At 45.3% G+C, this 24340-nt stretch overlaps 1 protein-coding gene across 5 annotated transcripts in view; it reads left to right on the top strand.

Moving 5' to 3' along the window:
- The window catches only part of PTPN3 (protein tyrosine phosphatase non-receptor type 3), a 121226-nt gene extending 99147 nt beyond the window's left edge, over positions 1-22079 (top strand). For all 5 annotated transcript variants that reach the window (XM_030919136.1, XM_030919135.1, XM_030919134.1 and 2 more), the window contains 7 exons: positions 8951-9041; positions 9313-9374; positions 10991-11137; positions 16794-16922; positions 17862-18007; positions 18524-18659; positions 20679-22079. In XM_030919136.1, the coding sequence (XP_030774996.1) occupies positions 8951-9041; positions 9313-9374; positions 10991-11137; positions 16794-16922; positions 17862-18007; positions 18524-18659; positions 20679-20756 (789 nt within the window). In that variant the 3' untranslated portion in view covers positions 20757-22079. The remainder of the gene's footprint in view (positions 1-8950; positions 9042-9312; positions 9375-10990; positions 11138-16793; positions 16923-17861; positions 18008-18523; positions 18660-20678) is intronic.
- Positions 22080-24340: the final 2261 nt, after the last annotated feature.

Genomic DNA, 24340 nt, shown 5'->3' with positions numbered 1-24340 from the left:
TGAGACCAACCTGGGCAACATAACAAGACCTCATCTCTACTAAATATAAAAAAATTAGCCAGCCGTGGTGGAACACACCTGTGGTCCCAGCTACTCGGGTGGCTGAGGTGAGAGGATCACTTGAGCCTGGGAAGTTGAGGGTGCAGTGAGATGTGTTGGCACCAATGCACTCCGGCCGGGGTAACAGAGCTCAAAAAAAAAAAAATTAACTGTGTTGCGCTGGGTTTGGAGGTCTGGGTCATCTAGTCCTGGTGTTCTGATTCTCTGCCTCCTCCAGCGTGGTTGGCAGGTGGGCATCCTGGCCAATGGGGGCGTACACTGGGCAGGAGTAGGAAGAGGAAGGGGCTGTTCCCCAACAGGGCCCACCGCAGGTGTCCACACCACACACTCCACGACACCGAAGACCTGCCCTGGGGTAGCCTTAAATCCCTCCTGCGAGAGCTGGTTTCTATCAGCGCTTACTTTGGAGCATTTTCTTTTTTTTTTTTTCATGAAGGGAATTCCCCAGTCCTTCCTGTGGTTTTCAGTAAACAATCACAAGTGTGTTCCAGAAAGCATTTGGTCCCAGCTGTCATAAAATCACACTTAATAATTAGCATTTCTATAGCACTTTGGAGCCTACCAAGTGTGGTGCACATATGTTGTCTCTGTTGACTCTCACAACAGTTCTGTGAAGTCAACATGGCCAGCATGATTAGGATCACCCTTTTATAGATGGAGAAAGTGAGAATCAGAGAGGCTGAGGGATTTACCCAGTGGCACACAACTAGTCAGAGCCACGATTAGAATACGTGTTAAATATCTAGGCTAGGCATAGTTGCTCATGCCTGTAATACCAACACTTTGGGAGGCTGAGGCGGGAGGATTGCTGGAGCCTGGGAGGTTGAGGCTACAGTGAGCCATGGTCATCCCACCGCACTCCAGCCTGGGCTGCAACGGAGCAAGACCCTGTCTCAGAAAATAAAAATTGAACTTACTGGTAGCAACTCACCATTGCTGAGTGTACCCAGCCCTCACCGTGTCCTCCAACTTTAGCCATTCCCTTTGGTAGCCACACTGTATGAGCTTCATCAATGGGAGCAGTTTGGTGGAATTTTTGTTTGGCCCCAAACTGTGTAAATACTCTTTGTGTAGCCAAGGTAGGGTGTTCCTCTTTCTCTTATGTAAAGGAGCAGAATTGAGGTACCCACTGACCCCAGAATTACCACTTCCAGGAAGCTCTTGTTTTTGTTTGTTCCCAAGAAAAACTTGCAGCTTAATCTGCATGTTCCCTGAGTTGAAGTGCTCATTTAAGCAAAGGACAGGATCTGCATTTGGTACAGACTTTCCTGGATAAAAGCTAAGTGATGATGCTAACCTGTCCTTTATTTGAGAACCAGCTTCCCAGCAACAAAGGATCCCATCGTCCATTTTTATCTGGTGACCAGGTGACTCACAGCTTCCCTGCCTCCTGGCCCACGGTTAGTTAAGACCTCGAAAATGAGGAACACCACAAGAGAATGCCTGCATTCCCCAGTTGATGGATTACAGCAGTGGCTACAAGAGACCACCAAAGGTCATATTCAAACTCAGATACCCGGCCCCTCCACTTCAGCATCTACCATCTTCACCAAAACCAGAAACCATCTTTTTTCTTCTGACCCCTATTTTTACTTTACTCACTCCTACATTGCCCATTATAGAAGATAGCCATTAATGTCAAAACAAGTGACTCACTGGCTCCTGTGATAATTATAAAAGGTCCATTTGGAAGGGCAGAGGTAGTTGAAAACTTTATGAGAGGTTTAAATTGACACCTGTAGAAATTAATGAGAGCAATTAGATCTTCAAGATTAGAACCCTTCAGACCGAGTCTCATTCTGTGGCCCAGGCAGGAGGGCAGCGGTGTGTGATCTTGGCTCACTGCAGCCTCTGCCTCCCACATTCAAGTGATTCTCGTGCCTCAGCTTCCTGAGTAGCTAGGAATTCAGGCCTGTGCCACCATGCCCAGCTAATTTTTGTATTTTAAGTAGAGATGGGGTTTCACCATGTTGGCCAAGTTAGTCTAGATCCCTGGTCTCAAGGGATCTGCCCATCTTGGCCCCCCAAAGTGTTCGGATTACAGGCATGATCCACCATGCCCGACCCAAAAGATTGCATTTGCATTTTTAAAAACAGTTTTCCAAATAGTTTCTGTTTTTTTGTTTTTTTTTTTGTTTTTTTTAAGGAAAGAAAACATCATCAGTATAATGTGTCTGGGATACATAGAGCAAACTGGGGGCTTTGGAATGACCATGTGGGCAGCTTTTACATTTCAAGTGCCAGTGACCCACCTAAAGGAAGTGCTGCCATAACTTACTGTTGTGTATCTATCTGAAAGGGGCCCTGCAAGAATACTTGCTAGTTTTGCCAGCAGTAGAATCTGCAGCTGGGACTGTGCGTGGAAAGGGGGACTATGGAAGGTCCCAAAATTACTAGCAACAATTTCAATTCAGCAAACCTTTCTGGGAAGGTAGGTAGAGGCCTCAAGACCCCGCTGGATGGTTTCTTTTGCCCTCTGGCTGGGTCAGATACAAAGGAAAAGGGATGTCCCAGTGTGGATGAGCTACCCGTGAGTAGTGAACTGTTAATTTGTCAACCAAGTGGTACTAGGAAAACAACCCCTTGGGGTGGGCCTTTAGTAAAAAACGAGTTACCCTCAGCTTAGTTATAGGGCACTGTGTCTAAGAAAGCTGAAATTGCTTTGAAATTTTCTTGGCATGCTTTATTCACATGGTTGGCACTCATTTTTGAAAGCAGCAGATCCCATTATTCCTTCACGCTACAAATTTTGATTGAGCACCTACTATGTGCCAGGCACAATGCTGGCTTGGGGTTTATGGCAGTGAACAAATGAGATTCCTGCCTCCGTAAAGATAATGCCATAGTGGCTGATACAACAAACAGCCGTTTTGAAACTTGGTTCCTAGGAGTCGGCTCTGGGTTTTTGTGAAGGGCATGAAAGGCAATCTGCTTCTGCCCTTTGCTGTCTCCTTGCCCATGGTTTCCTTGATTTCCAGCGCCCTTTTTTTTCCTGTCCTTTTCCATTTTTCTTCCCCCTTCTTGGGTTCTCAGCCTTCAGGAATTCCCCTTTTTCTGTTCATAGAGTTGACGGAGTGCTTGCTTCCACTGTGCAGGGCCTTGCCGACATCCTCTGGTTAGAGCCAGTTGGGTGTGTGAAGCTCTCATCTGAGGGATGTGACTAGGCTGCACGCCTTTGGTTGAGCGAGATTAGAGTCACTTGATGCCTTCTCTAATGTTATAGTAGATGACTTGTTCTAAGAAGAAATATTTAAGCCAAAAAAAACCATCCATCGCACCCCTACCACACTGGAGAGCATCTGCTCCCACCATTCAAATTTTTTGTCTTTTGGAGGCCAGAGCTGGTGATATTGATACTGTAATTTCAATACGGTTGTTCCTTAGCAACCCCTCTTAGCCGATCTTTTTATAATTTACCTTTAATTTCAGAGCTTCTTATAACTAGACTCTGATAGAATGAGAACAAAGCATTTTAGGACATAAAAATTAATAATTTTTCATAAAATTCCATGGTTTTGTCATTCTATATCCCTGTGACTCTGCCTCTCAGCCTCCTGGTGGCTCCCATCCTAGGACAGAATCTAAGGAATCTGCAGCCAGGAGCTGTTATCTGCCTCACACTCCTTCAGCCCAGGAATAACCAAAGCAAATTGTTGTTTTTCCAATGAATTGGAAAATGAAAGAAGAATGAAGATTCTCTTAAAAGCCACGTCTCATACTCTGGCCAATATCACAAAGCCTTAACTCATTCCGTTTCATCCCTGACCCTTCCAGAAAGACATATGTGTTTACTATCACTTTCCACTCTGTCCCTCTGCCTTCTCAGAGCGGTATTTCATAACCAGGCTGCCAAGCAGCCCACAGGGCCTGGAGAAGAATCGATAAATTTTAGGAACTTGAGGCCAGGCGTGGTGGCTCACAGCTGTAATCCCAGCACTTTGGGAGGCCGAGACCGGTGGCTTGCTTGAGCGCAGAAGTTCAAGACCAGCCTGGGCAACATGGTAAAAACCTGTCTCTACTAAAAATACTAAAATTACCTGGGCATGGTGGCGCACACCTGTATACAGATCCCAGCTACTCGGGAGGCTGAGGCAGGAGAATTGCTTGAACCCAGGAGGTGGAGGTTGCAGCGAGCCGAGATCGCACCACTGACTGCACTCTAGCCTGGGTAACAGAGTGAGATTCTGTCTCAAAAAATAAAAATTAAAAAATTAAAAAGTAGGAACGTGAAAAAAATAAAAATTAAAAATATATAAATATATGTGTGTGTGTATGTGTATATATGTGTGTGTATATATATGTATATATGTTGAGAGAGACAGAGACAGACACACAGACAGGGTCTTCCTCTGTCGCCCAGGATGGAGTGCAGTGGCAGAATCTTGGCTCACCTCCTGGGCTCAAGCAATCCTCCCACCTCAGCCTCCCAAGTAGCTGTGACTACAGGTACGTGCCACCACACCTGGATAATTTTTATATTTTTAGTAGAGATGGGGTTTCACCATGTTACACAGGCTAGTCTCGAACTCCTGAGCTTAAACTATCTGCCCACCTCAGCCTCCCAAAGTACTGGGATTACAGGCATGAGCCACTGTGCCCAGCCGAAAACCAGCTCTTAAGAAACCGAGTGTTTAAATCCTGTTTCTACTAAGTTGCTTCAGTCCTATTCAGTGTTGCCCTTTGCAAACATAAATATGAGTGTGCCATCAAACTTTCCAAAGGCCAAAACAACCTTAATTTTGATTTGTCCAAAATTTTGTAAAAGTTTTGTGCTTTTTAATTTTTTAAATAGATTTCTTTTGTTGTATTTCTTTTTCTCACTTTAGTCATTTGCATTTAAAAATAACAATTCTTACTGCGATAATTCAGAAATAACCAAAGTAAAATAGTCTCCTGACTTCTATCCCCTTCAGTTTCTTCCTCTTTGTTGTAATTTACAAACGACAATTTTGTTTGTATCCTTCCATACTTGTTCCAGGGCTCATGCAGATAAATCGTATACACATACATACACACACAAGATTGTGTCTTTACACATTAATATACACTCTGTGTGTTGCTATTATATGATCATCATTCATTGTATAAATTATTCAATACCTTGTATTTTTCACTTTAAAGTGTATGAGTAGATATCCTTCTAAATCTGTACTTTTGGTCTGTCGTATTCTTTTTACTTGCACAGAATTTTCTGGTAAGAATGTACTATCATTTAAGTCAACATTTCTTTACCTTTGGGGAATATCCAGGCTGCGTCTGGTTTTCTGAGAATAAATATTTTGCTGCAGATAAACTTCTGTGACATGTATCTTTATGTATTTCTGTTGGATAAAGCCCAGAGTGTGCACATTTAAAAATTTTTAAGCACTGTCTGGTCGGGCGTGGTGGCTCACGCCTGTAATCCCATTGCTTAGGGAAGCCGAGGCACTCGGATCACTTGAGGTCAGGAGTTTGAGACCAGCCTGCCCAACATGGCGAGACCTGTCTCTACTAAAAATACAAAAATTAGCCGGAGGTGGTATCATGTGCCTGTAGTCCCAACTACTCAGGAGACTGAGGCATGAAAACCACTTGAGCCTTGGAGGGAAAGGTTGCAGTGAGCTGAGATCGCACCACCGCAGCCCAGCCTGGGCAACATGTCTCAAAAAAAAAGAAAAAAAGAAAAAATGTAAACACTGCCCTAACACTTTTTAATATATGATTTATCTTAGTACGATTTATCTTAATACTTTACAAATTTATCAGCAGATCATTACCGCTGAGATACATTTAAAGTCCTTATAGTAATTAAAGCCTTTTTCTGTAGCTGTGCTTTTCTGCTAGACCACCTCAAGTTGATTTTATTTACACTTTTGTTGTTTGAAAAAAAAAATCTCTTTTTCCCACCAGGTTAGCTTTACTATGTTCACTTAATTGTATATTCACTTAATTGTTGATTATATTCACTTAATCAGTTAGAACTAAAATGCTGTGTAGGTAAATTTAACTTAGCTGCCCGCCTTCTGCCAGTCAACCCAAAATCTCTAATAAATCATTAGTTTATTCCTAAAATGAACTCACAAAGTTTATTAGAGACTGCAGTTATTTAAGAAGTTGTTCAGCTGCCTGATGGTTATGAACTAAAACTGTAAAGATGGTGAGTAACTGAGCTCTTGGAGTGTTTGGAAATTCTAGACATTTGGCAAATGTATAAGATATGGCACCGTTATTATGACCCAGACTCTTCATGTTAATTATCTTCTGGGGAGTTCTGTTTCATTTGTTTATTTAGTAAGAGAAAAAACACTAACAGAAGCCAGTTTACAAAACAATACAATTTGCAAAAATGTAGAGGGAGAAATTCTTTTTACCCTCCCTATTCAGACTGCAAACACATCTTTATTAAGGATGTTGGCCACAATTTGGTGAATTTGTCATACATCCCTGTAGGGCAACTTGGTTATATGTATCAAAACTCAAAAGTCCTAGCACTTTCAGAGGCTGAGGTGGGTGGATCATCTGAGATCAGGAGTTCGAGACCAGCCTGGCCAACATGACGAAACCCTGTCTCTACTAAAAATACAAAAATTAACCGAGTGTGGTGGTGGATGCCTATAATCCCAGCTACTCGGGAGGCTGAGGCAGGAGAATCACTTGAACCCCAGGGGGTGGAAGTTGCAGTGAGCCAAGATCCCGCCACTTCACTGCAGCCTGGGTGGAAGAGTGAAGCTCCATCTCAAAACAACAAAAACCAAAACAACCCTTAAAAATATTATTTGGTATAGTAATTCTCTTCTTAGAAGTTTGAGTAAAAAAAATTTCAAAACAGCCTAGTGAAAAAGTAGGATAAAAATTAAAATAAATTATAGTGAATGGCCAGGCACGGTGGCTCATGCCTATAATCCCAGCACTTTGGGAGGCCGAGGCGGGCAGATTACGAGGTCAGGAGAGCAAGACCATCCTGGCTAACACGGTGAAACCCCGTCTCTACTAAAAAATACAAAAAATTAGCCGGGCGTGGTGGCGGGCACCTGTAGTCCCAGCTTCTCGGGAGGCTGAGGCAGGAGAATGGCGTGAACCTGGGAAGTGGAGCTTGCAGTGAGCCAAGATCACACCACTGCACTGCAGCCTGGGCGACAGAGCGAGACTCTGTCTCAAAAAAATAAGATAGATAGATAGATAGATAGATAGATAGATAGATAGATAGATAAACTAAATTATCGAGCCATTAAAGATCATATGTGTAAAAAATATTTAATGACATGGGGAAATAGATACTATATAATAAGTATGAGAAAGCAGCTTGAAAAATAGGATAGTTATTTCCCAGAATACTCCATTAGATGCTGAGATTTTCCGTGGCCAAATTAGCTTGAGATATGTTTAGCTGATCAGAATTTAACAAATGTATGCATTATGCATTGCAGAACTTGTCTTGTTAGAGATTCATAGAAAATAAAATATTTTCCAAATGTCTTGACTTTGAAACTTTTTCTGAGGAATACTTACTATCTTCTTTTAGGACACTTAGGTTGACTAGAACACAGCATAAGAAGTGCCAATATAGCCAGGCGCGGTGACTCACGCCTGTAATCCGAGCACTTTGGGAGGCCCAGGTGGGTGGATCACTTGAGGTCAGGAGTTTGAGACCAGCCTGGCCAACATGAGGAAACCCTGTCTCTACTAAAAATACAAAAATTAGCCAGGCGTGGTGATGCACACCTGTAGTCCCGGCTACTTGGAAGGCTGAGGCACGAGAATCGCTTGAACCTGGGAGGTGGACGTTACAGTGAGTCGAGATCACGTCACTGCACTCCAGCCTGGGCAACAGAGAGACTCTGCCTCAGGAAGAGAAAAAAAAAAACGTGCCAATGTGTTGTTCAGCCTCATTTTTTGCTTTTAAAAACATAGTATATAAATGTATTATGTGTTTACATATATATGCTTCTGTTCATTTGTGTGCATGTAGGCACAGAGAAAATAAGCCGGAGAAAATATAGGAAAAGCTCATCTCAGAGTTGTGAACTTGCTGATAATTTTTTCTTTATATTAGTGTGAATTTCCCAAATTTTCCGCAAAAAAAAAAAAAAAATCACTTCCAACACTGAAAAACCTGTGTTTTTAAATTCCCATAGAGTTAATAAAAACCACTGGTGAAAAGGGATTAAAAGGAAAAACAGTCATATAGAAAAGAAAAGATAAGCCTTGGAGTCACATCTGAGTTCTTCCTGTTCTCCTGTGATCTCGAACAAAGCATTGAACTTGCAAAATAAGAATATAGTTAATACTTCTTACAGGGCTGTTGTGAAAATCACATCAGGTACCATACGAACATGTCTAATACGTGAGTTTAGATATGCAAAGATTGTGTTGTTTGAGATTTTTGGTTGTGATTACATGTGTAGAGAAGTACCTCTGTAAAGGAAGTTTACTATATATTGGGATAAATGTTTTTCCTGTGGAAATAGACTTCTGAAATGATGAATGAAATGCTTTCGTTCTTAAAGGAAGGGTGTGGTTCACTACACTGAACTGGAGGGAAATGATTCTAGACTAACTTAGATGATTTCCATTTAATTTTGAGTCAGAATTCTTTTCCCCCCATCTAGTTGCTTTTAGCTCTGGTCAAATAGTTGTCATAAATACAAAGTTTCACTTACCATTCTCCATTACCTGAGACCCAGACCCTTCCTATGGCATTTTTTTCAAATTAAAAACAAAAATTATTAAAGAGTTTAGTCAGTTTCTCATGAAACTGTAGAATTTCTTATTGGGAAGATTTTGTTTTAGTATATAACACATAATCACTTTAAAACGTTAAGATTTTGGTACTGTGAATGATAAAGTATGTTTTCACACTTTCTTCGTCTGATTTTTGCAATGCTTTCTTTTTTCTCTATTTCTCACATAGCAACTCTATAGAAAAAAGCCAGGTTTGGCCATCACGTTTGCAAAGCTGCCTCAAAATTTGGACAAAAACCGATATAAAGATGTGCTGCCTTGTGAGTATCCGGCATGAATGCCTCCTTCCCCCCTACACTGAGATAATGTTTCCCTTTTTAAAACAGATTGTCTGGTATTCTGGAACGATTTTCAGTGTGTCTGTAAACACCACCGTCTTTATTGCAGCCATTTCAGACTCTGAACAGTTGGGGAATAGTGTTTATGCTAATGAGGCAGAGCTGCAGATGGGGCTGGGAACTGAACTCTGGTTTACTTGGTATGATAAAAATAATGCTCGGAATAATCGGTCAATTTTTCTCTTCCCCGCAGATGACACCACCCGGGTATTATTGCAGGGAAATGAAGATTATATTAATGCAAGTTACGTGAACGTAAGTTAGGAATCTGAATGATGCTAAAGAGCACACTCACCACTGTCACAACGATGATGAGGGCCTGTGTGGGGCTTTGCAGTTGACACAGTGCTTTCCCGTTCACCACTGCATTTCAGTACCACAACAGCCACGGGAGGGAAGGCAGAATAGTCTCATTTTACAGAGGAGAAAACTAAGGTTTGGAGAGTTAAAATAATTTGAAAAGTCACAAAGCTAACAGAAGATGGGACCAGACTTGTTGTGTGTTTCTAATTCAGTCGTCCACATGCCCCTGTACTGAGCTGCTTCCATTCAGGTGTTTGTTTGTTTTTGCTAGTGGTGTGTTTGTGACTGTCTGTGGTATGTTTGTGACTGTCTGTTTCTCTTCATGTAATGAGTGTCATCCTGCCTTAAAAAAGAAAAAGAAAAAGAAAACCTCCTCTGTACATATAAGCCAAAAAGAAAAAGTGGAACGTTTCACGTGTTATGGGAAAAGCACTTATTTTCTCTCTAAAAATGCATCTTGGGCAACTTACTTGGCCTCTCTAGACTTCCATTTCTTCTATCTGAACCTGGGGTCAGACTTTCTGTAGCCAACCAGATAGTAATATGTGATCTTTGCATTTGAAATGTAACCACTTAAAAAGATTAAAAGCCGCTCTTAGCTTGCAAGGTGGCAGACAGATTTGGCCTTCAGGCAATACGTGGTCTGCCAACTCCTAAATAGACAGATGATTTCTCAGATTAAGTTCTCAAGTTATAGCAAAGTGTCAAGAAATGCCCTAATAAAAATTGGTCTCATCAGTGATTCCTCCTGTTCCAAAGCATCTGTGGGATTCATCTATGGGATTCATTCTTAAAAGCAGAGCATGAGAAACGTTAGGGGCAGCAACACCACAAAGCCCAGTCTTTTCATGTAATCCCAGGACTGAGGAAGCCATTTACCCAAGCACCAGCCAAACTGTGAATTAGAAGCCTGCCTTTACCTTGCTCACCTGAGAGTGAGTGAATCCCAGTGCCAGCCCAGAGCTCAGCAGGTTCTGAGTGTTCTTTCGTCAGAAGGACTCAGTCCAGAGGGCAGAAAGGAAAATGGAGCAGGAATATTTCCACCTGAAACATTCATTTCAAAACATTTCAACATTGAATGTCAAGATTGACCAACTTCCAAGCATTTGAAGGCATACAGAAAGCAAAGTGCAACAAGAATTGGTGGTATAAACCTGTATGGTGTATGCTTTAAATAAATGTAAATAGATTTTGATAGAAAACCCTGCATAGGGAAAGACTTAGGGGTAGGATTGGTACATACAACTGAAAATGCAGATAGCCAGTATTGATTATATTTAGGATAGAGCAATGAAAGTCACTTAAACTCTTCTGCCATGTCACAGATAGATTTCTGATTTTTGCCTACTGAATACCACACACTTTTATCTTAAAGATCTGATGCTGGTGTTTGTCAGATATTTTTCAAGAAGCATGAGAAATAACTTGTTTGATTTTCCTTATTTGCTGTGAATTGATAAAGAGATATTTTTCTGGTGCGATGTCAGCAAGTAGAAGAGTTTAAAATCCAGTTCCCTGTGCACCCTGGGGCAGCAACAGATTCTAATACTTTACCAATTTCTTGCCAGATGGAAATTCCTGCTGCTAACCTTGTGAACAAGTACATCGCCGCTCAGGGTCCCCTGCCGCATACCTGTGCACAGTTTTGGCAGGTCGTCTGGGATCAGAAGTTGTCACTCATCGTCATGTTGACGACTCTCACAGAGCGAGGGCGGGTAAGTAGCTTGATTTCCAATTCAGATGTGTGCAGTGTCACACCCTGCTCTGTGGAACATGAATCTCAGCACTGGGAAGGGTCTTCACTGTCTCCTGGTCCAGCCCGTATGTGACCCTAAGTCTCCTCTACAGAGCAACCAATAGACACCCCTAGTGACGGGAAGCTCAGCCCTCCTCTTCCCCAGTCCCAGCTTGGATCCATTACAACAGGCCAGAAGGACTTCTCCTAGCCTTACTTCATGTGCCCCAGATCCCCTGCCGTGACAGGCCTTGCCCAGTCAGGACAAGTGCTGGTCCTGAAAGAGCAATGTGTGTGCCAGGTTAACAGTGGCCTTTGTAAAAAGGGGAAATTGCATCACTGTGCCATTTTCCATAGAATCCGTTCGGGCAGCTTGGCACTGTCCCTGTATTGTCTGTCTGCGCTTCTTTTCCCTGTAAAGTTGACTCTGCCTTTTCAGCGGGAAGTCATTCTTCTCCTCAGAGAAAAGGGAGTGCCCCCAGGAATGGTCTGTTGTCTTAGGGCTGATGACAACACTAAAGGTTGGTTGCACTGGATAGCAGCCCCCTTCTTTCCCTCGTTCTGCTTCTTCCAGCTTGGGAGAAAAGGCCCTTTCTGTGATCCAGCAGGCCTCAGCTTCCTCCAGCCACTCCTATGGCTCCTGCCTGCCAGCTCTGTGCTGCTGGCAGCCCTTCTCTTTTGTTGATGTCCACGCTACACCTGAGCTCATCTGAGGTCTCGCTTGTGACCTGGAGGGTTTGTTTCCCAGCCCTTTCTTTCTCACTGAAGCCATTCCAGCTGCTTTTGTCAGTTTCCTGCATTAGAGATTCCCATCTCCTCTGAGGTCTAGCATTCCCTTCACTATCTCTGGCCCTGGAACTTAACCTCCCCTGTTTATCCATTGGTAGAAACCTGTTCTTCTGAAATCCAGGGTGCATGTTTCCTCTCTCTCCTGTTGCAAACTCTTGGATGACAGGATGACCTCAGCCCTTTATCCTGAAGACCCTAACCCGCCCGCATCTCCACCCACCAGTTCTTCCAGATTAGGAATCCATCACTCCAGGCAGCAGCTTTGCACCTTTCTCTGAGAGATGAAACTTTCAGCATCTCCCATTTGTTTTCTCCCATACCGTGCATTTAGTAGAGTGGGACTCCCAGCAGGTGTGCAGCTGGCTGGAGTCCACCCCCACTCACCAGCCTCGCTGTGCTGCTCTCAGGTCTGCAAGTGCAGAGAGAGGGTCCTTTGAAGCCTCATATCCCCAGCGGTCAGTGGGGCACTCCCTCACGAGATACTTGATTTCTCCCTTTTAAAATTCCTACCCAAAATGTTTTTCTTTGTGCTCTCCCTTAAGGCTTATGGGTTTCTTCTTAGAAACATTGCATTTGAATAAGTTATTCTCCCTCACTTTCCATCAGAGATGTTTCTTTTGGAGAGAAATATCATATTGTACAACTATATGTGAATAATACAGGTACTCTTCCTGGCCCACTGGCCGTCAGGGGCAGGGGCATTGAGGTCAGAGGAGGCGTTTGAGTTCTGGCACCACCGCTTTCCACTGTTTAACCTTGCACAGGGCTCTAAGCCTCAGTTTCCTCATCACTAGAAAGGAGGTGGTAATGCCTGTCTCCTGGGATTGTTTTGAGCATTAAGAATGAGCTACCCTGGGATGGCTGCCCCTCCCATAGTGGGTGCTCCACATGGCATAGTGAGTCTAGATCCTGGCCCCCTTGTCTCACAGGGCCAGAGGCAGGTAGGTTTGCTGCTCTGGGCAATATTAGGGAACCCTGGGTTGTCATGAGGATCATGTGAGGTGATAGGAAGAGGTTTGAGGCAGCACAAAGCTCTATAAACCTCCTTGCTCTTGTTATCTGTTAAACACACTGTTTGATAAAATGCGCACTTAGGCAACGAGGCTCTTCGGCAGAGGACTGATCTCTGAGTCAGGTTTCATCAGACCCCATGGTTCGTTCAGCAAATGGATCTAGGCACTGATTCCTTCCACCTCCTGAACCCAGACCCATCTGCTCATTCATAGATAGGACACATCTACCTAAGTGTCCTCACATACAAGGTGCCTGAAGCTGAAGCTGTCAGCCATGCACCTGCACCCAGGTGGTCCACGCCCTGAGCTCACCATTCTGGCCAGAGGCACCCATCTACCCAGTCACCCGAGCCAGGAACTGGAATCGGTCTTACCCCTCCCTTCTCTTCACTTCCCACATCCACTCACCATGGTCTGCCACTGCCAGTCTCCCCTCTGTCCCCCAAACCTCCACCTTCTCTCAGAGCTTTTGCATTTTTCTTCCAGGAGCAGCAGCAGCAGCAGCAGCCTCCTTAGTGGCTTCCTGGCCTAGAGGCTCCCCCAGCCCCTGTCTGGTCCATCCATTGGCACGGCTTTCAGCGATACCTTTCCAGAGGGTTGCCTGGTCCTTCCATTTCCCTGCTCAAACCCTCTGGTGGCTCCTCAGGTGCACCAAGTAAAGTCTCACCTTGAGACTGACTTGTACCTTCTGTGCAGGTGTATTGTACTGTCTGTCGTTCCCTGGGGTGCACCACGTGCCTCTTTACCTTTTGACCATACGTGTCCCATTCCCTCTGCCTAAATGATACATCCTTGCCTTGCCAACCTGATGAAGACCCTCGTGCTTAAATACTGAGATCTCCATCCCCTCTCTCCGGGACATTGCCTCCTCCTCTGTGAGCCACCTGTGTCTCTGACTTCCCTCTTTCTTTCCTTTTCACCACATTCCCCCACACTGATTCGAGAGCACCTTGAGGACGGTGCCACATCGTGTCTAATTCATCTCTGCATCTCCAGGGATGTTTATTGACTAAGTGAGCAAGAAAGCAAGCTTTTCACCATGAGGCCTTCTAAATTTGACCCATGACTCCCTCTAAACCCTGTCTGGTCCATCTTCCTGAGATAGTGCTCTTTCTTCTCCTTTGGCATGTTATCCATTGTTAGAAACCTGTTCTTCTGAAATCCAGAATGCATATTTCCTTCCTCTCCTGTTACATTCCCTTGGATGACCAGATGACCCGAGCCCTTTATCCCTAAGTTCCTATCTCATCCTCATCACCACCCAGCAGTTCTTCTGGATTAGGAGTCGGTCACTCCAAGTGAGCAGGTTTGTCCCTTTCTCTGAGAGCTGAAATTTTCAGGATGTCCCATTTGTGCTCACCCATATCACGCGTTTAGTAGAGCAGGACTCACACAGCAGGCGTATGGCTTGTCTTCCACCCAGCTTGCAGCTTGTTCCCTCTGGTCTAGAAAGACACATCCTTTCAGAAGCCATCTCCCTGGTCAGCTTTCCCTTCTGGAAGCCTCTTCTGGAAACCACACTTGGGGCCTGGAAAATGAGAAACAGGCCCCACTCAGGCCTGCGAATCCCTGAGGACGGAGCATTCTGAGTTCTTCTGGCAGCATCTGCCCAGGGTCTCGTCCCCAGCAGCATGTTGCCAGCCTCCCAGCTTCAGTGACCTTCGTTGTCCATTGACGCTTCTCCAGAAGTGCTTCTTCCCTCCCTACATACACTCAGCTTTGCATATGTTACTGTTTAATTTAACCACAGCCCTAGGAAGGTGCATTTTCTGTCATTCCAGAGTATTATCAGCCTGGCTAAGGGCTCACAGGCCTGTTGTGTCATTCCAGCTCTGCCCCAGTTCTCTCTGTGTGATCTGGCACACATTGATTCATTCTCTGAGCCTCAGTCTACTCATCTGCAAAACAGAGACAATCATAGTACCTACCTCATAGGGTTGTTTTGAAGCCAAGGTAAAGCCATGTTCATGAAAGGCACCATTCAGTGCTTAGCATCTACAGTTCTGAAGATATGAGGCTTCAGCATCATCACCCCTCATTGCAGCAGCATTAATGTGGAGGCTGAGGCCCAAAGAAGTTAAGTAATTTGCCCGAGATCACTAACCAAATATGTTCAGTAGAGTTTATTAACCAAGGTTGGAACTCAGGATCTCCATAGACTTGTTCTTTCCACTGCACCCCCAATTTTTTCAGATCCAAATTGAACTGCATTTCTGTATTTGGTCAGAGGTAAAGAGAGTCTAGTACTGGTCAGATTCACTGTGGAATAAGGGGAACCTCTCTGGCAGTACAGATATTCGTAGTTCTGCCTTGCATAGGTTGATCTCATCAGAGAATATCTTCCCTGCAGTTATCCTGTGGGCAGGACCATTGAGCGCCTACAGGGCAGGAATTTATCCTTCCTGTGCAGATGAGGATGAGAGAGAGGGCTTGTGTCTGTCAACTCTGCCTTGGGCCCCATAGCCCTTAACCCCTCATGTCTAAGCAAAGTCACAAAATGGCTACTAACCGAAATTACCCATGTTTAAGGTTTCCAAGAAAATTCTTAACTCCAGCTTTCCGACGGCATACTTTAATTTCAAGTATTCACTGTGACATTTGAAAGTAAGAATAGAGAGGCTGTTTCCCAACAAATCATACATGTCTTTTGGTTATACCACTTTTCCACCATGAACAAATGTAATTCTTAAGTTGCTATAACCACATACAGGCTTGGGGGAAAATGCTTGTTTAATAAGGTAGGATCTAACTGACAGAAGGATCTATGATGGAATGGACAGCCTAGCCCTGAAGTTTGCTTAGAAGCCAGAGGCAGGTGCTAAGATGGCTTATAGGACAAGCTGCAGGTTTTAGAAGCGGGGATAGAAATTGGGGAGGGTGGTGGGATCAGCCCATCTGTGGGGACAGCACAGCCATATTGAAAGACACTGGGGTGCCATAGGAAGAGTGCTGGACTGCATCACTACAGCCCCATGGCCTTGGGCAAGTCACTCAATTCCGAGTAGCCTTGGGTTCCTTGTCTGCTGTGTGGGATATCACCTCTTTAGGGCATCACCTAAGAAAGCCTTCAAGGGCTTCGGAGACACTTCTCCCGTGAGAAAGGTATTCATCTCGATTTGGGAGTCCCTTAATCTGGTTTTTTGTGGAACCTCATCACTCTTACTCAAGCTGGTATATAACCCATGACAGCAGTAGAAGTAATGGCCACCCCTGGCCTGCCCCCCAACAGCAGCTAAGCTCTGCACACCCACGCCGGCCGCCTCACCAGCGTTGAGGCAGGAGCCATCTCCATCTTTCTGGTGGAAAACAGGAAAATCAGAGAGGTTAAGCAACTGTTTCGACATCATCTGGCTGACAAATGGAGGAGGAAAGGGTCCCGGCGGAGTTGTGTGTGGCACCAGATGTGTGCCCTTAACTGCTGTGCCTGGAGGCCTCCCCCTCAAAAGGGTGGGGAGGATGGTGGAGGAAGGGTGCAGGATGAGGGGCCGCTGGAGGCGGGGAGGGGCATGAGGGGCTGGGGTCGGGGAGGGTAGAGAGGCTGCTCACAGGCCAAGGTCCTGCATCTGAGGCCACTGGTGCTGAAGATGCTGCGTCTGTCATCCTCCTCCAGGCTGCAGCCTGGGGCTGAGTGGAGACCTATGGCCTGGTCCCTGGCAGGCTGCCCCCACCCCGCCCTGAGAAACAGCTGATGGACTTGGCTGAGTTTGTTTTCTCCCATCAGCTCTCTCGGGTGTGCATGAGAGGATGCCTAACCTGTCCGCCTGTCCAGGGGTAACTGCTTCCATGGACACCCCACAGAGGTAGCTCACATGGACTCTCGGTGGTTTCTTACAGACCAAATGTCACCAGTACTGGCCGGATCCCCCCGACGTCATGGACCACGGCAACTTTCACATCCAGTGTCAGTCAGAGGACTGCACCATTGCCTATGTGTCCCGAGAAATGCTGGTCACAAACACCCAGGTGAGTCGCAGCCTGAGGGGCACAGTGGAGGGGCAGGTGCTGAATCAGCGGCCGCTGTCATCTCAGGTGGTCACGCTTCTAGGTGTGTCCTCTGTTTCCACCTGGTGTCAGTAAGTGTGCAAGACTGCCCATCAAACAGCCGGGGCCCAGAGTTCATAGTGGCCCTAGTCACAACAGGCAGGAGGTGCAAACAGCCCAGCGTCCATCGATGGAGGAATGGATAAACCGCACGTGGTCTGTCCATACAATGGAATATGATTCAGCCTTTAAACGGAAGGAGATTCTGACCCCTGCTACAACATGGGGGAGCTTTGAGTGTATTATGCTAAGTGAAATAAGCCAGACATAGAAAAAGACACATACTGTAGGATTCGACTTCTGTGAAGTGCCTAGAGTAGTCCATAGAGACAGAAAGTAGAACGGCAGTTGCCAAGGGCTTGGGGGGAGGAGAAAGGAGATCTATGGACATTATGCCGTATGGCATAATGAGTGCGGGGTTTATGTTTGTGGGAAATTTTAAAGTTCTGGAAATAGGTAATGGTGATGGCTGTACAGCATTGCAAGTATTCTCAGTGCCGCTGAACTGTACATTTAAATGTGGTTACAGTGGTAAGCCTCATGTTAGTATTTTTTGCCACAGTTGGAAAACAAAAAACAGCATGTGTGGCCCCTAATGGCAAGTACCATAGGAGCAAATGGAGGAGATCACTGGGCAGAAGTGATCAAGGAAGGCAGCCCTGCAGGACAGGCCCACAGCGGAGCCTGAGAGGGGATGGGGATCTTTGGGGAAGAAGGGAAGGAATTGCTAGTGGCCACAGCAGGGCTGTGCACAGAGGGAGAAAGCATCAGGAGACAGGGCCACCCTTGTGTCTGAGTTGGGGCTGGGTCCTCATGCTGACCACCAGGATGGGCTCACCAAGGCCATTGCATCTCCCACAGACCGGGGAAGAACACACAGTGACACATCTCCAGTACGTCGCGTGGCCTGACCACGGTGTGCCTGATGACTCCTCCGACTTTCTGGAATTTGTAAACTATGTGAGGTCTCTGAGAGTGGACAGCGAGCCCGTCCTAGTTCACTGCAGGTATGGCGCTTGCTGTTTTGTTAGGTTTGGAATCCTTTCCCCGTTGGAAAAGGCCTGAAGAGAATTGACAGGCGCCAGACCCACCCTACATCCCACAAAGTAGTGTGCCCTTACAAACGTCTGTTGACTACGGTTCTTCACCATTTCAAAAGTGATTTGGAATTTTATGAAATCCTAACTTTGTGAATGTAGCACAGAACTGAAGGAGAAAGTCCCCTCACACACCTTTCTCCTGTCCTTCTGTCAGCTGACCTTCATCATAGGCGTGTGTGAGAAAGGGAGTGGGTTTGGCACTTCACAGTGGCCCTCTTTCCACTGCCTGCTAGGCCCCAGCCTCGGATGTGTGAGGATAGGCTGTCCCAGCCTGTTTGAGAGCACACCCTGAGTGTGCATTTTGTCTTCTCAAAGGCTAGGGGAGGAAAGCCCCTTTGGAGTCAGTGGGGAACTGCTCGCTGGGCCATGCAAAGAAAAGGCTTCTCAGTCAAATCCCAAGTCTCTCTTCTCTCCCCTCTCCAGTGCTGGAATAGGTCGAACCGGTGTGTTGGTCACTATGGAAACAGCCATGTGCCTAACTGAGAGGAACCTGCCCGTTTACCCACTGGATATTGTCCGAAAAATGCGAGACCAGCGCGCCATGATGGTGCAGACATCAGTGAGTAGAAATCCAGTAATAACAGTGGCTGGCACTTTCTGAGCACTTACACCAGGCAGGCCTGAGAGAAGGGCTTTGTGAGTCAACAGACTGCAGCCCAGGGGGACTGAATCACTTGCCCAAGGTCACAGATCTTATCAGCGGCTACAGCCCACACCCATCTCACCTCTGAGCTCTGCTGCCTCTGTGGTTTATTTCCTGCCAGCCCGTCTGCCAGGGAACAGCCCTGGTTGCATTCTGTATCATTGAACAATCATTTGTCCATCACCCCCCCCACCTAGACCTGGGTACCCCTTTTGGCTCAGTGGATGTTGCATATGACCCTACTTTGAGCTCTGTCCCACTGTGGTGCCTGAGTACCTGCAGTGTCCTCCACGAGCAGGACAGAGCTCAAAGTAGGGTCATGTGCAACATCCTCTTGTCCTCAAGAGGAACTCTTGGGGATTTCCCCTGGAATTGCAAGCGGGGCAGTGAAGCGGTGTGGAAAGAGCATGATTAAGGCCGCACCACAAATGGAGCAACCTTTGCATAAGTCCTGAACCTTTCTCCAAGCTTCAGCTTCCCTGTGCAAAATGGGGACCATCCCACATCCATTCATTCATTCATTCATTCATTCATTCATTCATTTGACAAAGAATGATGCAGAGACTGAAGCTTGTATCTAGTAGGAGAACTGGATTAGTCTATGCTAAGTGTCAGCAGCAATGAGGGAAGTTCAGGGCTGTCTGAGAACATGGTGGAAGAGTTACCTAAAGCAGGATTTGGAAAGTCTAAGAATAGGCTTCCTAGAGAAGTGGCCTCTCTGGCAAAACCCCCAGGATACATGAGGAGTTAGCAAAGAAAGGAGCAGGAACTATATGTTCCAACCAGCTGTGTCTCTTCACAGGCTGTGGACAAAGTTTATAAGATTTCCCTAATAGATTTTAAGCTTTGGTAGTGTTATATTAGTTTGTACCCAGAAAATCTTAAGAGAAAAAAAATCGGCTTATGTTATTAGGGCCATTCTCTGCCTTGTTTTTTGCTATGGAAGACCTCGTGACTGGTTAAAAAGAAAAAAGTTCATCATCCTGGAAGATTTTCCCAGCTGGAAGCCAGGCATGGTGACTCATGCCTGTAATCCCAGCACTTTGGCAGGCTGAGGGAGATGGATCACTTGAGATCAGGAGTTCGAGACCAACCTGGCTAACCCCATCTCTACTGAAAATAAAAAAATAAGCCAGGCATGGTGGCATGTGCCTATAGTCCCAGCCACTTGGGAGGCTGAGGCAGGAGAATTGCTTGAACCTGGGAGGTGGAGGTTGCAGCGAGCCAAGATTACACCACTGCACTCCAGCCTGAGTGACAGAACAAGACTCGGTCTCAAAAACTAGATAGATAGATAGATAGATAGATAGATAGATAGATAGATAGATAGATAGATAGATAGATAGATAATGATTGATTTTCCTAGCTGGAGAAGCTCAGTCTAAATGCTTTTTTACCCCCTGTATACTTTGCTACAATGTGTTTCGTAGGTATTTGCTAATATAAATAACTGTATCCTGCAGAGCCTCTTTCAGGGGCTCTGCTTTGTAAAACAATCCAGATTCCTTACCCCAGCACAAGGTGCCCACAACTAGGTCCCAGCCCACCTGGGCAACCCCTCCTCCTCCACATCCCCAGGTGTTGAGTCCAAGAGCAGGCTCCCTGACCCCATTTCTCAAAATGGGCTCTTACTGGGGCTTCCATACTTCCACTTACAAGAATGGCCGCCCTGCAGGGACCTTTGCTCCTTCCCGACTCCCCCAGACCACCAATTCCTCCCTCTGTCATGTTTCCATGACACTTTGTCCATCTCTTTCTGGGAGTGCCCCCTCCCCGCATCATAATGGAACTAGGGCTTCACAGGTGTACCTGGCCTGTGGCCCAGAGTTGGCGCTCAGGGAATATTTACAAATGCTGCAGAAGACCCACCGGTACAGGGTGGGAGGCAGCATTTCCTGGAGCTACAGGACTTGACAGCTTCTTTTTCTTTTCCAGAGCCAGTACAAGTTTGTGTGTGAAGCGATTCTTCGTGTGTATGAAGAAGGTTTAGTCCAAATGCTGGATCCTAGTTAAGACAACTGTGAAAACGTTCATTCCTCTTTCCCAAGGGCATCCTCCTTGAGAGAGGAGGACAGACCTCTCCGGAAGCAGCAAGAGGAACCAGTAGCTGTGGGAAGGGAATGGGCACCTCTGAACCCAGGCACTTTAAACTTCTATAGAAAAGCTATCGTGTACATAGGAACTGGTGTAGATAAGCATGCAATTATGGCATCATGTAGACCTGTATTTCTATGGAAAGATACAAAAGGGATCTCAGTTTGGGGCCTGTCCTAATGCCTTCTTCCCTAACGTCACCACACACACCCCTGTCGGCATCCTGGAGCAATTGAGATGGGACACCCACAGAGCTGTTGACCTCCCAGCAACAAGATGGTGTGGTTATCTCGGGTTGTTTGGATGTTTTGTTTGTTTCTATGTGTCAGACTGTAAGGGCTGAGCTTTCTGTGCTTCTAGGTGGAGCTGGAACAGTTCAGATTCACCTGCCCCGATGCTAAGGAAACCCTGACGAATGTATTAGATGGCAGGGTGCTGGGGGTCAGGCTGAAGGCTGAGCAACACCTCTCTGCCCTCCCTCCCTTTGTCCCATCTCCCAGCGACTTCCAATATTCATGTTTCTGAGAATCGTGTCCCTCTTCAGGTTCCCTCTTGGTGTCTGACCTGGATTAGTAATGTGCATTCAGGTGAATTTTCAGCTGAGGCTCTGAGAACTGGGACTCTCAGTGTGTTCTGGTCATCTTGTGGCTTAGTTGTAGAAGCAGGTGTGTCTCTTGCCTCTGCTTGCCTCCTACTGCACACTCAGCACCCACGACTGGAATCACCGACTACTGAATCTCCTACATGTATTGCTGCTACTTCAAGCTCCTCCACTTGAAACCTTATGATTTTCCCAAGGGGAGATGGGACAGTGTCATCTAAATATTCCAAATGTTTGGCCTTCTGAGAAAAGAGCTTCTAGTATTGAACCATGGGAAACGCAGCTTCTGGAGGGTTGGCCACGCGGGTGTGTACGTGTGTGTGCCCAGGGGTGAGTGTTTCTCAGGATTCCTAACGATTCAATTACCGTTGAGTATATATAAAGAATGAGTCTCTGTATAGAAGAACAAATGTGTGCATTCACCCCCAGTCACAATGGTCTCCATTGCATTTCAAAGGAGAGGATCAGACTATCTGAATATAAACACAATCTGATGTTAATTTATTCTAAGAACACCATCATTTTGATTGTCCTAAAGAATTCTGCCTTTGTGAATACTGTGTTAAATTTCTTAAAATTTGTGACAGGATTGTAGCAAATTATTATTTAAGGAAAATAAATTGCATAAACATTTAATGTGGTATTTTTAAACAGCGGTTTTTATGTACTCAGAAGAGGAAGTTAAGCCAGGTTCTTAATGGTATTTATAGAAAAGATGTTTTCATATTATAATGCACATAAATGAAGCCATTTTGATATTCAGCAAATTCGGTGCCAGTTGAATAGTTTGCTGGTGGCAAGACAGATAAAGACCTATATAGGGGGGTTCTTTATCTCCAGAGCTAGCATATTTACTTGCATACTTTCTGTCTTTTCCACATGGATATTTTACTGCTAAGTGGCAGAGGTGGAAGGGAGATGTCACACAGTACCACAACCCCATACTGAAAACAAGAAACCACCAGAAAGTTTGCAGCTAAGGGGCAGGGGATTCGTTCCTGTGCCCACTCAGCACTACTTGCAGACCTGGTCACTTAGAAGCTCTACCTCTCTTTCATTATCTGTAAAATAAAAACAATACTTAGGACTTTAGTTTGAACGTGAGGATTGAATAAGATCACACTAGTCATGTGACTTTTTATCAGCTGGAACAGCAACAGACACTGCTGTGGGTGAGTTACTTAGAAAAATTTACTTACCGTGATTAGCCCAAAAACACATCAGTCAAAAGGAGAATCCACTGGGTTTTTGTTTCTCTTCTTAGAGACAGGGTCTCACTGTCGCCCAAGCTGGAGTACAGTGGCATGATCATTGTTCACTGTAGCCTCAAATTCCTGGGCTCAAGCAACCCTCGCACCTCAACCTCCTGAGTAGCTGGGACTATAGGCACTTGCCACCTCACCCAGTTCTTTTTGTTTTTTTGTAGAGACGGGAACTTGATGTGTTGCCTAGGCTGGTCTCAAACTCCTGGCCTCAAGTGATCTTCCCACCTCAGCCTCCAAAACTGTTGGGATTATAGGCGTGAGCCACTGCGCCCAGCGTAACTGGGTTTTTATGAGAGGAAAATGGAAAATGCTCTTCTAGAAGAGAGAAAACAAGAGCACAAAATAATCTGGACTCCCAAAAATTCTCTTAGCAAAGCTCCAAGAAAGGGGAGGGTGGAGGGAACACTGGCATAAATTTAAATGCCATTAGGATATTTAGCAAATCATTGCTGTTTGGTAAAAATGCATCTTCACCCTGTGTGCAAAATACTTGCAAAGTAGTCTAAATGTCTTTGGAGATGGATGTTTCACTGTTTTTTTCAAAACCAAATTGTTTATTATGGTTTCAGAAATGTGGCCATTATGGTCACAAAAATTTCTAAAAAGCCTACCAAAGGTTGCAAGCAGTCTTTTCTGCCACTGGGCAGGCCAGCAGTTCAGACCCAGCAGAGGTTGCCAGGAACAAAATCCAGGAAATATTGGGAAGAACAAGACGAGAATTTTCTAAAAGAGCAAACAATGTAAGTAAATCCTGTAGCTATTACTTACAATTAAAATCCATAGCTCAAGATTCCTGTTTCACTACCTTATACACTTAAGCAATTATACTTAAGCCTTTTTTTAGTCCTAAGTGAAGAACTTCATCAGAATCAGGATAAATATTTTGCCTGGGAAATTTGGCTGGATATGAATGGAGAAGACATTTACATCCTACGTTCTGGCACTTTCTGAAAGATCTAATTAAACTCCACGTTGATGTGCCAATTTAATCAAGATGAGAGATCCCTGCCGGTGTCACCCTCTAGAACCCACACTTGGTGTTCTGACTTTCCAGAAGAAAAATTGCAACTCAGTTTGGTTAGGGGGCAGTGGTTGGATCACACACTAGTACTAGTCTTTCGTTTTCGACCACAGTAATTCATATTTAAATACGCTTTTAGATTAGTTTGGACACTTGCTGCTGTGTTGCTACTTGACTTTCCCTCCCCCCCCCTTGGTCTCTCAGAAATGAGCATTTGAGGGCAAGTGAAAAAGACCTCTTCATCCTTCAGAGGCAATAGAGAGGCAGCAGAAATGGGGGAAGACTGTTGAGAGGCAGGGCTTGGGTCTAGATCTGGACTTAGTCAAGATATGTTGCCCTCAACTCTGAGTTTTCTTAGATGTAAAAAGGGAAGGTTAGGCTGGGCTAGTGAGGTCAAGATTTGCCATTCTGGGAGCCTGATATTCCAGAGAATCAAAATTAATACTAAACCAAAGCTTTATGGCTGCTACAGAGACATGTCACATTTCTGTGACTTGTCACCAAGAGGTTGTCCCTCAGACTTTGGCGCTGTTGAATGCAAAGACAAGGATGGCCGCCCCCTGGTTCTTGCTTGTTGTCCTCAGCTGAGAGCAGTCTCGGGAAAGATGGCAAAGAT

Source organism: Rhinopithecus roxellana, chromosome 16, assembly GCF_007565055.1.
Source record: "Rhinopithecus roxellana isolate Shanxi Qingling chromosome 16, ASM756505v1, whole genome shotgun sequence".
Lineage (NCBI taxonomy): Eukaryota > Metazoa > Chordata > Mammalia > Primates > Cercopithecidae > Rhinopithecus > Rhinopithecus roxellana.
The sequence above is the reverse complement of the archived record's forward strand: the minus strand, read 5'-3'. Positions and strand labels throughout refer to the sequence as shown.